The sequence below is a fragment of the Lepidochelys kempii genome, chromosome 11 (genome assembly GCF_965140265.1).
Source record: "Lepidochelys kempii isolate rLepKem1 chromosome 11, rLepKem1.hap2, whole genome shotgun sequence".
NCBI lineage: Eukaryota > Metazoa > Chordata > Testudines > Cheloniidae > Lepidochelys > Lepidochelys kempii.
In genome coordinates, this window is record NC_133266.1 from 28,483,989 (window position 1) to 28,501,526 (window position 17,538).

At 41.3% G+C, this 17,538-nt stretch overlaps 1 protein-coding gene across 12 annotated transcripts in view; it reads left to right on the top strand.

Moving 5' to 3' along the window:
* Positions 1-17,538, top strand: part of FMNL2 (formin like 2) — a 259,314-nt gene that overhangs the window by 210,361 nt on the left and 31,415 nt on the right. For all 12 annotated transcript variants that reach the window (XM_073305475.1, XM_073305481.1, XM_073305484.1 and 9 more), the window contains 2 exons: positions 8,348-8,422; positions 14,602-14,712. In XM_073305475.1, coding sequence (XP_073161576.1) covers positions 8,348-8,422; positions 14,602-14,712 — 186 coding nt within the window. The remainder of the gene's footprint in view (positions 1-8,347; positions 8,423-14,601; positions 14,713-17,538) is intronic.

Genomic DNA, 17,538 nt, shown 5'->3' on the forward strand with positions numbered 1-17,538 from the left:
ATTTTCCAAGGTTAGTCTTCAGAAAAATTCATCTTCTGGCTTTAGTCAACTGTGCTCAGCATTTATAGCTTCAAGCTCAAAATACTTTGAGAGATTTCAGATATATTCTCTGTGGATTTTTGAGAAATCAAAGGTCACTTCCTAGTAGCAGTGGCAGTAGCAGTGTTTATATGTTTATAATATCTATATCTGTTATTATCTTTCCTTTAAATGTATATTTTTGTAATATCTATATCTGTTCTTGTCCTGCTCAGACACAGAGCTCAGTCCCCCAGAAATACTTACAATCATGTACATTTCATGGCATACAGCTCCATAAATAAATAAATATATTGCTGGGAGTCAGTCTTTGTATCTGGGCAGGGCAAACCTTTTCAGCCTTACAAACAAAAATACCCCAGATGTTGAAGAGATAGTGTTCCAGCAGCTGTCTTTCATAATATGCACTTTATACCAAACTATGACCCCAAACGTTGAAATACTGAGTACCCTTATCACATTATTCATAGATATTAAGGTCAGAAGGGACCATTATGATCATCTAGTCTGACCTCCTGCACAATGCAGGCCACAGAATCTCACCCACCCGCTCCTGCAATAAACCTCTCACCTATGTCTGAGCTATTGAAGTCCTCAAATCATGGTTTAAAGACTTCAAGGAGCAGAGATCCTCCAGCAAGTGACCCATGCCCCATGCTACAGAGGAAGGTGAAAAACCTCCAGGGCCTCTTCCAGTCTGCCCTGGAGGAAAATTCCTTCCCAACCCCAAATATGGCGATCAGCTGAACCCTGAGCATATGGGCAAGATTCACCAGCCAGATAAGATTCACCAGCTGGATATTCATGTGTATCATGCTGTATCTTCTTGCTGCTAAGTTGAGAGATGAGCACATTCTTCAGTAAAGTTAGATGCTTCTCTGTGTAATTGGATATTGTCTGAGTAGGAGGAGACCCTGCTTCTAGAAGAACAGATTTTCATTTAATCTCTCACATGCTGTCCATAAAAACATCTAGCAACACTAATTTGTTGAAACTATCACCTGACAATATCTCTTTATCTCTAACTCTCTGCTCAGGTACTCTTTCCAGAGCTTGCCCAGATACAAACGTAGCAAGAACAGGAACATCATATCAATCATATTGCCTTATTTGAACTTTCCTTTCGGGTGGTCTGGATGTGAACTATATCAGTGTTTCTCAATGATCAGTTTGTGGACTGGCGCCAGTCCCTGAGATCTCCCTGACACAGTTTAGGAAGGCAGCAAGCCAGTCCCTGGTATCAAAAAGACTGAGAAACACTGAACTATATGACCTAACATATAGTGCTGTGATGTGGACATCATCTTCATCAAACTTCCCATAAGAGATCTTACTGTTTTTCTGTAGGATTTTATTTTACATTTGTGATATATCTATGAAATGAATACCTCGTTAGCACATTCCTAGTCCTCTTTAAAGAAAGAATCCATAGTGGATGGCTTTCCAAAAACAAAACAAAACACATTGTTCTTCTGAAATGACACGACTGATACAGCCTAAAATGTCTTTTTCACCATCGTAATGTAGACAGAGGTTTTTTTTTATAGCTGTGGTAACCTCTTTAGTCTTTCTTCTTGTGTTGAATAATGATGATAAAAGTAAGATCAGTTTTATTGGTCTTACTCATACTTCCAGTGTGGATGACAGATCCTGGAAATGTATTCAGATATAAATGGCTACATATGATTTTATGCATTTGGGTTTGATTTCATCATATCTTGGACATCTGCCAGTCTTTAGGCTCTAGACTGCAGCTACAAGTTTGCTCTTTTATGAGATGATACAATTTATTATCAAAGATTAGTCAGTTCACTGCCTCTTGTATCGCGCATGTTCCCATTACTGCCTCATCTGATGACAGGGTGAGATATCTGTAAGCAACCACTGACAGCCACAGTCCTGTTTTTTTTGTTTCTCTCTCCCCCCCACCGTTGCTCTGCTCTACTGGGCCAGTGTCATTTGTTTACTGTCATTGTCAGTTGACTGTTGGGCTGGTAGACAATAGGCTGTTTCCTGATTTAATGAATGAATCATAAATAGTTAGCATTTGTTTATGTCAGCATTTTTCCATCATCAGTGTGGAATCGTTCATGTGAATTCTCCCAGAACTCAATCCTTGATTGTTCTGGCTGTGGAGGATCTTATGCACTACCTTTATGTTTATTTCTATATAAATGCTGATAATACACAGTTTTTTTATTTAAATCAGTTCCAGTTTTTCTGAAATGGCACCAGAGATACTTGTTTTCTTTTAGAATCGAAAGTTTGGGTGAGCCTGAATTTTCTTCTATTACTTCTGTGAATGATGACTGTTTCAGAGGGTGTCTCCAGAGCACAGCAAGATTTATGTCAGAACATCAGTTTTAATGAACCATTTATCCCATTTACTACAGTAGTAAAAAGGCTTGAAATTTAATATACAACAGTAGATCTGATCCAACTCCCATTCAAGTCAATGAAGAAACTCCCATTGACTTCAATGGGAGTCAGATCAGGTCCCGTGCAAGCTTCCAAAGTAAAATTAAATCAGCTGGTGCTTCCTCCATTTCTTTGTCATATCTGAGCAGGTTTCATCAGTTCTGACAGACAGATCTGGGTATTCTGTTTGGCTCTCCCTGGGAGAGCTCATTCTAGATGTCAGCATCTTCAGAATGTTGCATCTTTTGTATTTTGCTGTTGTCTAAGTGCACGTTCCAGAAGAGACGTTGGCCAAAGCAGAACATGAGGCAGAATTTTTATGTCCTCAGTCTGGCAATCCTCCAAACTTACTAAGAATCTATTCTGTTAGACCCATGGTAGGGCACTCCAGGACAGGGCTTTAAGTAGACCAGACCAGACAATGGGCTTTATGTGTGCCATAAACACAAATTATTCCTGATTCTGGCAGGAATAATCTGTGTGGAGGAAGTGGGGTAGCCCAGAGCTAGAGAGGGTATTGGCACATATTAGCACTTCTTTTGTGTCTCTGTTGAGGTACTTTGGATCCAGTTTGTTGCAATGCATGTATAGGACCCTTTCTAGATAGGGAAGCTGAGGCACAGAAAGATTGCATGCCACATACTAAACCAGTCACAGGGTTAGGAAGCAGCAGTTTCTTGTGTGATGCTGACCCACACAGGGGTTTAGCTGCGGGGATCAAACCTGGGACCTTCGGAGCTTAATGCATAAGCCTCTGCTGCATGAGCTAAAAAGATATGTTTCTTAAGCAAGGCTATAGCAGGCTCAATAATCTTTAGGAGGGGGGCTAGCCACTACTACAGAGGGACAGAGTGCCACTCCAAGGAAGCAGGAGTTATGCTTGCTTCCACTAGTCAATGTTGTCTCTTTCAAGGCTTGAGTATACCACAGATTGACACCGTCTTTCTGCTTCTGGAAACTACTGTGAGCAACGAAGAGAGGAGACTATACATGGATGAGTTTTGTCCGTCACTAATAATGAGAAGCCCTGAGAAGCGGAAGGAAACGGTTCATTTTGTGAAGATTAACAGCGGACTCCACATGCAACTGTTGGTGCACTTAGCTCCTGTCTGAGATTAGCACTCTGATGTCAGGAGGATTTAATTTCTGCTTCACATGATGCTGTGAGGTTGATCACTTCTTTTTGTGACTGCACACAGCAAGGAATCCCTGAACTACGCACAGCAAACTTGAAAGTAACCAAAGACCAACTTTGCTATTATCTGCCAGGGTGATCCATGGGAAGCCATGCTCTTCTTAAACTATTTCAAGACTTGTAAATTTAGGTGCTCATGTCTCAGCCATCAAGCTCAATTACATGTCTCTTTATTATAGAGACAGGGTGGGTGAGGTAATATCTTTTTATTGGACCAGTTTCCCTTGGCAAGAGAGACAAGCTTTCGAGCTTACACAGAACTCTTTTTCAGAACTACACTGCATGTCTCTTTATTTTATGATGAGGCAGTTCTTATAATATTTTTGCCTGCCAAACTGAATAACACATGTTAAGCCAAAGGGGATAAAAAGTAATCTGTTAATTAACCATGGTGATAATAGCGCTGTTGGAGCTGTTACACTAAGGAGCATCTAGCATTTTCATTATACATTTCCTTTCCAGAGGTTTATAACTTGCTATTATTATTTAATATTGATATAACACTAGCACCCTGAAGCCAAACCAAGATCAGAGTCCCATTGTGCCAGGCACTGTACATCCAAAAAAATGGTCCTTGACTCACAGAGTTTATTTTTTAACAAGAAAAATGACCTGGGTAGGATAGGTAACTTAAAACTGGCGTATGGTCATATCTCTCCTGGTGAGAAATCTGGGAGACTGTGGTGACAGTGAGCCCAGGAAAGGCTGAGAATTTAGCTTCAGAGAAGTTAATCTTGCCAGTACTAACAACCCCACAAATGAGCATGGGCATAGTCAGGCCCCAAGAAATTGTGAGATTTTCAAAAACATAATTTGGGGCTTGTGCCAGGCACTGTACATCCAAAAAAATGGTCCTTGACTCAAAGAGTTTATTTTTTAACAAGAAAAATGACCTGGGAAGGATAGGTAACTTAAAACTGGCGTATGGTCATATCTCTCCTGGTGAGAAATCTGGGAGACTGTGGTGACAGTGAGCCCAGGAAAGGCTGAAAATTTAGCTTCAGAGAAGTTAATCTTGCCAGTACTAACAACCCCACACATGAGCATGGGCATGGTCAGGCCCCAAGAAATGGTGAGATTTTCAAAAACACAATTTGGGGCTTTTTTTGTTTGTTTGGTTTTTTGCCTTCTTGTTTTTAAGCCTTGGCTTGCACTCAGGTCCCATTTTTGAGCTTTTCTTCACAACCTGGGCCTAGACACTTCCTTTCCCCCCCCCCCCAATGAAATCAGAGACTCACGTGATTCCAGGAGCTGGGACTTTAAGAAAAACACCAAAAATCCTGAAACTATTGAAAAAACCATGAGAGTTGCCAACAGTGCATCCCAGAGTTTCCAGCTAGGTCTCCCTTTGGGACTAGGATTTGGGAAGACAAAGAGTGTGGCCTTTCATCCTCACCGATCCTGAGAATCCACAAAAACAGGCAAGTTCCAGTCCTGCTGTGGGCCAGCCCCTCTATGCTGCTCTCTCGGCTCCTTCCCCATCAGCATAGCTTTTCCAGTTATAATCCCACTGGCCACATATTCCATATCTGTGCTAGGAACCTCTTTCTGAGGAGGTTCACAGTCAAGAGCATAATTTGATGCAGTACTAATAAAGGTGTGAATATCAATTCACTCAGATATGTACTGCCCTGATAAAGACACATTCTTTACATGAAAACATAATGGGCCAATTCCTGTTCTTGCTGACATCACTGGGAGTTTGACATTGAATTGAAGGGCCGCAGAAATGAGCTCAAGGTCTAAGCAGGAAAGTTCTCTCCCTGGCTTCAGGAGTATGCTGGGCTGACGCTGACTTCATTAGAAGGATCCGACACACCCATATCTGAAAGCAGAATTTGGCCTAAAAACATTTATAACTCTCCAGTACAAGAAGTGTCAGTGATGCGGGTTAGTACATGTACAGTAGGGACATATGTCCAACTACAGCCTCTAAATCTGTGCCTATGACTATTTTGTATGCTCACAATAGATGGTGCCTATATAAATAGCACAGAATCTGTATGTGCAAATGATATTTTCACTTGCAACTGAGCTAGCTAGATGCCATTTGTGCACATAAATTATATTTTGTGGGAGGCGTAAATGATTTGCAGGTGCAAAGATGAGCAGCCAAGCCAAGTCCCCTTTAAAAATGTGGCTCAGAGGCTATGAACTACAGTATTGGTGTAAAATCAAGTTTTAGTGAATACAGTGATAATATATCACAGTTTAGCCTCTTAAAAGCATTGACATTCGTAAGCAGACACATCTGAAAAATAGAAATGCACTGGAGAGCATAACACATAGGGCTGTTGACTGGAAACAATTACCTTTGATAATAAATAATTCTTCAAGTTGTTTTCCATGTGCAAGCAAATAGATCTGTGGGTTTTTTTCTTTTTCTGGAATAAATGGCAACAGCTAGATAAATGATCCGATGAAGTGAGCTGTAGCTCACGAAAGCTCATGCTCAAATAAACTGGTTAGTCTCTAAGGTGCCACAAGTACTCCTTTTCTTTTTGCGAATACAGACTAACATGGCTGTTATTCTGAAAGCTAGATAAATTATGTATTCATGTTATCTGTGTACTGTTATGTATTGATTTGTTAGAGTATTTAACCACGTTAATCTCATTGGTTTCCCCCTGAGAATCTCAAATTCTTTTAAACCTTTGTTATTTTGTTCTGTTCTGTTCTTGATCTGAATCTGTGCTGTTACACTGGGGATGACTTTGGCCCACAGTGCTATTTAGTGCAGTGCCTGAAGGCAGTGGTTCTTAATTTCTGGTATTCATACTAACCCTGGAACTTTTGTGACTGCTGGTCTGTGATCCCCCTCTGACTTAAGGCCCTGATCCTGCAAATAAATGCACAAGCCCTTACTCCAGCAAGCAATCTCACTGGCCACAAAGGGTATTTGCAGGGGAGTAAGGGAGCTTCTGTGCTCACTGCCTGTCCTATTTGATTTAATTTAAATTTACCCTTGTGCTGGGCACCCATACAAGACCTATCTGCCACTTACATCTTTCTGACTCTTTCCACAGAGGCAAATTTCTGTGCCATGCAGGGGAGCCCTGTGTGGCCTTGCCAAATTCTTCCCCACCATTTCCCCATGTGCAGCAGAAATGCACTAGTTCTTCTGCCAAGGGCCCCCTGACCTCACAGGGGAGGAGGCAGGATTGGCCCTATAGTAAAGTCAAATCCAGTGAAGTTGAGCTTCAAGCACTTTATTAGAGGGAGAGTTGGGGGGCTGGAGCACATGACTTATAAAGAGAGGCTGAGGGAACTGGGCTTGTTTAGTATGCAGAAGAGAGGAGTGAGGGGGGATTTGATAGCAGCCTTCAACTACCTGAAGAGGGGTTCCAAAGAGGATGGAGCTCGGCTGTTCTCAGTGGTGGCAGATGACAGAACAAGGAACCATGGTCTCAAGTTGCCGTGGGGGAGGTCTAGGTTGGATATTAGGAAACGCTATTTCATTAGGAGGGTGTTGGAGCACTGGAATGGGTTAGCTAGGGAGGTGATGGAATCTCCATCCTTAGAGGTTTTTAAGGCCCGGCTTGACAAAGCCCTGGCTGGGATGATTTAGTTGGTGTTTGTCCTGTTTAAGCAGGGGGTTGGACTAGATGACCTCCTGAGGTCTCTTCCAAACCTAATCTTCTATGATTCTATGAATCAGTGCTCCCCCATCTGGTAGTGAAAGGCACTTAAGTCTCTCTCTAGGTGAGTTATCTTGTCTGTCTTATTTGAACTGCTTTTTGAGGAGAAAAGACTCTTGTCTTGTTTTTGTGGCCAGATTCTGAAAGTGTATAAATGGTGGCCTAGATTACACATCAGTGTTAAGAGATGCAGTTCTTGGGTGGGGAGGACATCGGATCTTTCTAGTAATCCATTTACGTCCTCCTTGTTATGGTTGTAGCACTCATTCACTCCAGTTTCCTTCACCCTTCAACTTATTTACTGTGTTGCAACTCTGCTGTAAATTGGATTTAACAATATATATGCTGATGAATCAGGAGAGTGGGATCAAAACTGGGAAACTAACTATTAGAAAGATGTAAGAAGATATAAAATAATGTACTGAGACCTCCTTTATTTCAGAGCTTATTTCTTCCTTCGTTGGTTGCTTTTCCTGCCATCAGTCCTGTTGTTCTACCTTTTGCCATGTAAGTCACCCCAGCTAACATTTACACAGACTTGCCAGCGTTTGACTTACATCACCTCCAAATTTGACAGAGGATAATTTTCATGGTTTTTCACCTTGTAATTTGATCTTCTGCATCATGGCATTATATTCAAATGTGTTGAGGGGGAAAAGAATCTAACATGATTGGTTAGTGAACTGGCTAGAGGGCTACATCCTCCTCTGGTGTAAACTGCCCTAGTTCCGTTGGCTTCACCACCATTGACTACACCAGTTTACATCAGCTGACGATCTGGCCTACATTTTTTAAAGGCAAGGAAACATGGAAAGAATTATTTTATAATTAAGCCTGAGTTCTGATCCTGGTGACTTGCAGCACAGCTGATGGTCAGAGTTTGGACAGTCAAAAATGTTTGTGCAGTGAGACTTGTCATGAAGAAAATAGTCTGAATAAGGGGAAAGACTGTTGGTGCATAAAGGATTGTGAATAAGCATGTAAGCCTGGTTTTAATGTTTTTAGTACTCCCTCTAGTGGATGGTTGTGTAACAGATACACTGTGATTCCTCTGCAGGTTTGTGGAGAGAAACAGCGCTTTGAAAAGCTGATGGAACACTTCCGAAATGAAGACAACAATATAGACTTCATGGTAAGCCTTACTGTCATTAGAAAATTAAACTTTCCTTTTTGCTGTGTCCCTTCCTGTTCCCCGATACTCCTTTGGGGCTTACGTACATTTTTTCTGTTAATTATGTATTGAGTATCTTCAAACTTACATAGCTTCCATTCTTTACTTTGCTCAAATTTTGCTATTGATACTCTTCGGATGTGTTATTATTGGCTACTGTACTTAGGGGCTATCTGTGTGGACCATTCAGTAGAGCATCGATCTGGGACTTGGAAACCAGTATTCGAGCCCCAGCTACACCAGTGATGTGCTGTGAGGCTCCCTGTGCCTGTGTCTCCCCTTCTGACCAGGGCCGTCCCTACCCATACGCAAAGTACGCAGCTGTGTAGGGCACCAGGAAATACTGGGCACCACATTTCCTGGTGCCCTGCGCAGCTGCATGCTGCTCCAGCCCCAGTCCCACCTCTTCCCACCCGTGCTCCGCCCCAGCCCCCTCCCCACTCCCGAGGACTGCAGCAAGGGCCCAGCCTGCACTCATCAGCAGCGGGAAGTGCAGCAACCCGGCCCCAGCCGCACCACCAGTGAGTGCTGGGGGGTGGTTCCCCCCTGCCCCACCACGGGGGGGAGGGGGGAAGGGCTGTGTAGGGCCCCAGAATAGCTAGGGATGGCCCTGCTTCTGACCTTTGTCTGTCTTGTCTTGTCTGTTCAGATTGTAAACTCTTATGGGAGAGACAGTTGCTTACCATGTGTTTATCACGGTGGGGCCCTGATGACAGATGCGGCCTTTAGGTGCTACTTTAACACCATATGTTTAACAATAAAGCTGGCAATGAGTAAGAAGGGCCATCTACATGTCAAAAATGAAGTTTGCTATAGTGTGCTCCCTTTTGTCCAATTTAATGTCTACCTTTGGGCCCCTAGTCAGTTGCCAATAAGGCCCTTGGTAACAGAAAATGTGGGCACTTATGATGTAGTGGAAAGGCTTTTGTAAAAGTGTCTCATACTATAATATCTTAGTATGTGATCATTGGCAGGCACAACTGGAGGGCTTGTTTGTAGTACTGTGCGCTGTAACTGGGTGGGAGAATAGAAAATATCTGAAATCTCAAGATGTGTATAGTGTACATATGCCAACATCCTCAAACACCCTATGACAGGGAAGTATGGCCAAGACTCATTGCAGCCGTTGTCCTTCCTTATCTGTAGATAAATATAACACTAGTTTTTACCACTATTCGTTCCTCAATTTGCTTGTGCATCTTCACAGACACCACTTCCCCTGAAACAGGAAAGAAAATAGAAACATAGCGGAAGAGTACATTGGCACCCATACACACCAAACTCTAGCTCTTGCATTGCAAACTCTGATGAATCATGACATGAATGAGTTTAAATGGTGAACATAATGAATTTGTTATGAACTGAGCCTTAACATAGGTCTTAAAAATGTACCGTATGTGAATTTTAGTGATTCCTTAAGGTATCAGCTTGAAAGCCCTGGAATCAAAGTCCTCTATTTATTCACAGAAAAGGCACAGCACAGGCATCAACATTGCAAGCTTCAGAATGCTGCCCATGCCAGTGTGCCTCAAATTTGACCTGATAATCCACCCCTTGGGGTGAGAGAATAGGTCTGTCTCTGTGCCCATTCAAGCCTTGGCCTTTCTGCTCAGACTTCTGACAAGGATGGCACCTAGTGCCAATTGTGTTGATGGGTTTTGTGATGTGAACTTCTGTCCATTAGGAATTAGATTAAGACCACCATGGCGTTTCAGGTAGGTTTTGAACTGCATTCCCATGGCAATGATTTTCAGCCCCTGCAAACTTGGGCCAAACTCAAACCCATGATGAAGAAGTGAAAACGAAATGTCTCATTACCAATCCAATGAACCATCTGCTTCTTTTGATACTCTTAAAAAACAACAGAACATGACACCCAATAAAGAATTTTTAAACTGCCGTCTCTGGGCTTGTGCAGTAAACAAAATTCTGTGGCTACTTTCGCATGTTGAAACAAAAGCTTTACAAAATCTAAAATAACTATGCTAGGCTTATTGAACTGTCTACAGTGACTCCATACAATCTTGTTGTTGTTGCTCTTTGTTAGTAGTATTGCAGTGGCACCTGGAGCTCCAGGGGGGGACCAGAGCCCCATTATGGTAGGCACCAGATAGATTAAATATTCTCAACTTTGTCCCATTTTTGGCTTCAACTTAATAGAAAGATTTGTCTTATGGGCAATCACAAAGGCAATATCCCTACCTGTTCATGATCGTATAATATTCCTGTAACGACTCCAGCAGTTGCTTACATGAAAAAGTAATATGAGGGTAGTATTCATGTATTTTTAGCCTCTTTTACTGCAATTTAGCAACTGGAAACAAGAAGACAGAAGCCTGTGGTCAACCAGCTCTCCACAGGCCACCAGAAAGTGTCCAACTTTATCGATAAACTAACCTTTATTTACATATATCCAGGCTTGGCCAAATTAAATTTTTATTTTTTTATAATTTCAACAGATAATATCAATGTTTATTTTTAAGCATTTTTTAAAGATTTTTTTTTATAAATTTAAATTTGCACAGTTGTGCAAAATTATGAGCTTCGAGGATTTTTTCAGTTTTTATTGATCTAAAATTTTCACAGTTGCAGGAAGATATGGGGTGGTCAGATAATGGAGGGGTCAGATGATAATTATTTAATGACAGTAGATTTTGAGATTCAAAAAGTTAAAGCTTTATAACCATTAAAACACAAATTGTCAATGTCACATGTCAAAATTTACAAAGTAAATACCCTTAAATCAAATGCTAATAATTTCTCAAGCAGCATTTTTCTTACTTTGCCTATCTGTAAATTTCCATTATTATCAATAGAATTTGTTTTGTTTGTGAGTGTATAGTGAAATTGATGTTTATTGAGATTTACCAATAAAAATCAAATCCTTCCAGACCTACACTTATTAGATAGCCTGCTCTAAGGGTAGAGTGTGTCTTTTCTATGTTATGTTAGATGCTTTATATAATTATGGCCCTGTGTAACTGACTATGCATTATTGACCAAATCATGAAGTTCTTATTTAGGTCCTGTTCCTACCTACCTATCCCTCCTCGCACCATCCCATTGTGTTCTCTGAAAGTGGGGCCAGTTGTCTCTGGGTACTGACAGGGCATGTGATGTGAACACTGATCCTTGCCCCCCAGATTAAAGGGCCTTATTGTGCCATTACATTTTTAGAGCTCATCATTGAAGTCAATGTTGAAATCTGATTGAAATGGAACAACATGGCTCTGAGTAAGGATTGTCAAGAGCTGGCCCAATACTAATAAAATCTGCTTCCACCTACTTTTTTCTAAGTGATTCAATACTTGACAGGCCTACAGCAGAAAGACAGAAAATTAATGACAAATGGTTTGACAGATTGGATCCTTCTGTCACCATCTGGTTCTGACTATATCCACATGCTGTTAAAAACAACCTATGACAAATATGCTTTGGGGTTGTGCGGGAAAGCTAGACGGTACAAGATAGAGCCAATGTGGAGAGTTCTTGAATGTTGGATTGCTGAACCACCTATATTGTGTGAGCATTTGGGTTTGTAACATGTGCCAAAGTCAGTTATGGCAGGACGATAAAAATTTATGGCAAAAAATCAGGGCTCCAGGAGGCATTGTTAAAACTTGAGTAATAATTCAGGTTATAACTGAACATGAACAAAGATATTTCTGCAGCTACTCGACTTCAGCTTGATGTCAACCGGAGAAGATAACAAAAAAGGATTTTTGGTTAACTATATCCTGACCTGGGGGTGGAGGTAAATTAGAGGGTGTTAATGTGAAAAGAGGAAAGAGTAACTAAAAAGAGGTGTTTCAGGGAGGGTTGTTATTGTTGCCAGTAACTTGTTACTGTTTAGTTTTAAAAATAACTCTTACATTCAGTTACTCTGATCTAGTAAACTCTTTACTCATGTGTATAAATGTTTGCAGTATTAGGATCTGAGAAAGGAACTCAGGATTTGCCCTTATTCTTGCAAGTGTTTACTAAACAAAATAAGAGAGTGTAACAGATCATTTTAAAATTAAGAGGATTTAGCCCTCTGTTAAATTACCCTCCAGTGTACCATTGCTCAGTAGTTTAGGGCCAGTAGTGATACTAAGAAAAAAAGAGTATTTGATTATGGAAACTTGAGAAGAATATATTGTACTATAAAGATTCACATAATGAGGTTAGCTTTCTAGCCATGTTAAGGGAGCATTTTCCAATTAGAAATGGGTCAAAGCTGAAATATTTGGATTTGGATGTCTACTGTCCCCCTCTCCTGTACACACACGCCTCCACCTCCACACCGCCCCCTGCACACCTCCCCCAAATGAAAAGGGTCTTTGAATCAGGGGGAGGAGGAGGAGGTAGTTATTCAAGCATATCCCTACACTCAACCACAACTGTATGTGCATTGTTGGGGACCTACACAATATTTTCTGCAAACAGATTATTTAAATGAAACATATGCAGTATGGATATTGTGCACGCACACACACACACAAAATCATTTGACACAAACAAGCTATGTTTAACTCTTGGTTAATCAGTTTACTATGTTCCCAAGATCTTGTATAGCAACTCTTTGACCACCTGGAGGCGGTCTCTACAAAACCAGCCATCAGGCAGAATTAGCTGGCATTCTTTTTATTGTGTTCTGGTAAATGGTAATTCAAAGCATAGCCCTCCTGTTCGCTTACTTCTTCCTGCAAAATGTTGATTGACCCCAAAGGGGTAGATTGTTCTTGAAGTCTTAGCTGTATGTAAAGTCATGCTACATGGAATTTATCTTCTTTCAGGTAAGTCCTAAGCAGATTGACCAACTGTTTTTAAACACACATACAGTATCATTTTATTTATACTATAATACCTGTGTATCTAAAAAAAATAGATATTGTAGCCTATTAACTGAAAAATATATCAAACATATATATCAGTACTCGATTTTACTGCGTAAAGGTAACAACTATACAAAGACATTTATAAAAATAACTGAGATGAATCTGGCAAATTCTGTGGTCAGATAAGCACGTGCAACTTCCACTGACTTAAATGGGAGCTGGGAACATGTATCTCAGGGCAGAATCTGGCCCAACAACTATTGCTACTCTAAGCTAGATCTATGTAAAATGAACAGGCAAGCTCAGCTGGGTGATATAACCTGACACCCTGCATTTTGCAGCTATCCTTCCACCATCAGCCTCAGCACCACCCTGTCTCATCTGTTATGGAGGGAGTGGTTGTAGTGATGGCTCCAGATGACCTTGCTTGGGAGAGTTTGTTTCTTTCATTGTGTCTGTGTTAGTTTATATGCTAAGAAATATGAATCTTATCATTAGTTACTAAATCTTGGATTTTGAAATCTCCAGGAATATCAACATGGCACCTTCCATTTAAAATGCCCAGTCTTGTTGTCTAATTTAACAGTGCCAGCAGATTGCAAAACAAAATGTACATATCATTATTAAAGAAAAGAATTGTGGCCTTCATTTGAAAAAGGATGTTGTTTTCTTCTCAAGAGCTAATTAAATTACTTCTGGAGTCAGATGGAAATCTAATACTGGATGGACAATCTAACAATTGCCTGGAAACCATTTTATTTCTGTGGACAATGTAAAGGGCACAATAAAACAAAACTGAGCTCTACAGATATTCCTGAACTTTTGAAATCCCACATTTCCATTAATCAGGATAAACTAACACCTTTTAAACCAGGATCCACTACTTTAAACAAAACATCTGACTCCTAGAAGAAAATCAGAGCGTTTCCATTTGTGGTAAATATGACAACATTAAACAATCATAACATCTATAGTGATGTTTGTCAAAACAGAGGGCCTGAACCAATCCCCATTGAAGTCAGTGGGAGTCCTTCCTTTGACTTCGCTGGATTTAGGATCAGGCCCCAAATCTTGTGCTTTTCGTGATGTCACAAAGGCATGCTGCCTTTGCACACACCATCTGCTGTTCAACTGGCGAGGTTTGTAGTGGATTTTTTCCCTCTCTATCTGAAGCATGAGCTATTATCCCTGGGTGGGAGGGAAGAGAATCATCTTTAAATACTCTTACGCAGTGTAGCAAATCCTAGCATTCTCTACAAAACAAAGGATGCACCGCTATTTCTTGTTAAATTTTCAGTCTGTGATGATTGTTCCCTACAGGTGGCATGTATGCAGTTCATCAACATTGTAGTCCATTCAGTAGAGGACATGAATTTCAGAGTTCATCTCCAGTATGAATTTACGAAATTAGGTCTGGACGAATATTTAGATGTAAGTATGGCCTGGTTTTACTCTGACCAGAATTGGTCATTATCTCCCAAATGGATTAACATATTTGAACAGTGCCAGGCTCTGGATGGCTTGAATGACAATTGGGGTCTCTGCTAGTGCAGAGAATTGCATATTGTGCCTCTCTGTGCCAGCAAGGGCCACTCCATCCCGGATGGTTCACCCCTAACCTCCCTTCTGGACTCCATTTTAGGAGGGCAGTTTACAATGTTATAGGTTCCAGAGAAGCCCTAGCTGCAAAAGCAATAGCGTGAATTCACTGCCTCAGTCCATCCCCCACTGCCTTAATTGGCCAGCACGGTTCACTTCTGGAGTTGTGAGGGCTGCTTGCAGGTCTCTTGGTGAAGGGGGATGTTGAAAGCATTTTGTGTTGCTGCAGCCTCCCAAGTTCTGATCCTGGCGGCCCTGCTCCAAGTTGAGCACGGACCCTTGAGTGAATTTGGTCCTTGCTCTGTATTTTTTTGATCAAAATGTGCAATTAGTTGCTGTTCCAGGTAAGGTGAATGAAACCATACAAGGCTCACACTTCCAGCATGCTGATCTTTCTTCCAAGGGAGCTGGAACCTGAATCTAATATAGTGACCTCTCTGCTGAGAGGGCTGGGCTCATTTCAGACATCTTGGCAGCTAAACTGTTTTCTGCTAGTAGCCTCATAGCAGCAAAGTAAACCCAGTGACAGCTTCTGAGAGCTTCGCTCAGTCCCTTCCCCCGTGCTCAGTAATGGGATGCACGGTACGTAACTATCTTCTTGGCTCCAGAAACACCATGCTCTGGGCAGCAGGAATCAAACCATGAGTATGGCAAAGCAATGAGTAAATGATCACTTGGTAAAAATGACAAATTGAAGCAAAAGGAAGAAGTAACCTCAGACATGTACTTAGAAGTATGATGTCTGTTGTCAGCAGAACTATCCTTACATTGTTCAAGCTACCTTGATTCTTTCATTCCCCTCATCTCTTTATATTTCTTTATCCCCAACAGCATCGCCCCCACACTGAAAGAGTCAATAAGCCTGCCTAACTCTCCTAGTTTTAAGCATTTATCTTTGCTAGGAGCTGATAATGTTAGTGGCTCTGAGGATTCAGTGATACTTCTTATCTAGCAAGTAAGGGGTATCTTCTCCCGTTTCCAGGTACAGAACTCCTGTTATGTGCAGTGGGAGACATACCTGCCAGCAATGGAAATCTATAAAAAGCACATTGGGGAGAAAAATGGGGACATGCCTTTTAACTCCCCTGAAGTCCATTGAAGCAGGAGAGCTTTTGGAAGGGACAGAGGAGATTATACATATTTTGCTAAAAATGTAGCCATTGTGTCTGCTAAACTGGGATCATTGATGTAAACCTACTCATGGAGCATGGATGAAAATTTGATCTTCATCTTGTAATTATTCATTTCCCCAGACCTAAGTTTGTTCCAAAGTTGAGCCTCACAGCTGGCCATAATGGACCAAATTCATCCCTCATGACATCAATTAATTGGTCTGGTTCTGTTCTTGGGCCCAATTGAGCAAGGTACTTAAGCACGTGTCCAATTTTTAAGCATGTGAGTTAGGCACCTGGCTGAATCAGGACCTAGGTTACCAGGTAAGGTGGGGAGCATTTGTTGAGCAGACACTGTATAAGATAGTGTTTCTTCAAATGATTAAATGCTGTGGTGCTAAGATTAAAATTGACACATTATGCTATTGAATGTTGACTAGAAGTCCACAAGCTCCTGACTTCAGAGATTTACTGGCACCTTCTGAAAATGTTCTATTTAAAGAGAATGGTGCTTTTATATCACGTTTCTCCCTTATCCCCATGTATTTCTCTCTCTCCTAGTGTTTTATTATTAGGAACATTTACATGGAAAACAGTATTTTGGTTGCTTAGGAGTTTGTCTGTTCCTGCTGTTCTTTGGCTCTGCTCAGTGATCACAGAGCCAGAGCTACTTTTTGCTCTCTGCTAGGAATATGCACGCATTGACACTGAGCACTCCTGTCTGTACTGATGATGATCTTCTGCCAGCACAAAAACTGTAATTCATCTAAAAAGATGTTTCATCACAATCTCTTCCTGATCTATGCCTGTTCAGCTCAAAGGTTGACATTTCAGATTATGTGGGCTCATTTCAAACACAGGCAGAACAATAGAGAACAGATACAGTGCCTCTGCACAGGTACACAAGGAAGAAGGCAAACGGAGCCTTTCCCTCATCTTATTCAGGGGTCAGGCACAGTTGAATTCCATTTATTTATCTGAGTGCAATGATTACTGTCACTTACTGCCTCGTGGGGCACTAGCCAGCCCAGAGTGGGTAGGAAGGGGGCAGAGCCCCTCCCCTTCCTTTGTACCAGTTGGCAGAACTGGCTGCTCTTGCCTGTATGCCGGGGAGTTCCAGGAGGTATTTTTTGTCTCCCTGACCACATCATCTCTCCCTCAGAGCTCTCCACTGCAGTGGTGAGGCGTGGCACCACACCAATCCCAGGGTGAGCCTGTTCCTGAATAGCACAGTGTGGGCCACAGTATATAATGGATGTTTGTCAGAGATTTACATGGCACATCAGTGAGTCTTCACATTCTGATTGGTACTCTTGTCTGTGTCTAGCTCTCGCTTATGTGCTGTTAATAGTTATATTCAGATGTTAAGATCTCAAACACCTGCCATTAAAGAAAATGCTAATATTACTACAGAAAAAAATTACTGCTTAATTTTAAAGTTTGAACTTTTGGGGGCCTCCTTACATTTTGCCATGTCTTATTTGTAACTCTTAGTGATGTTTAAAAACTTAATCACTTCTCTGAAATACGAAAATGGGGCCAAACT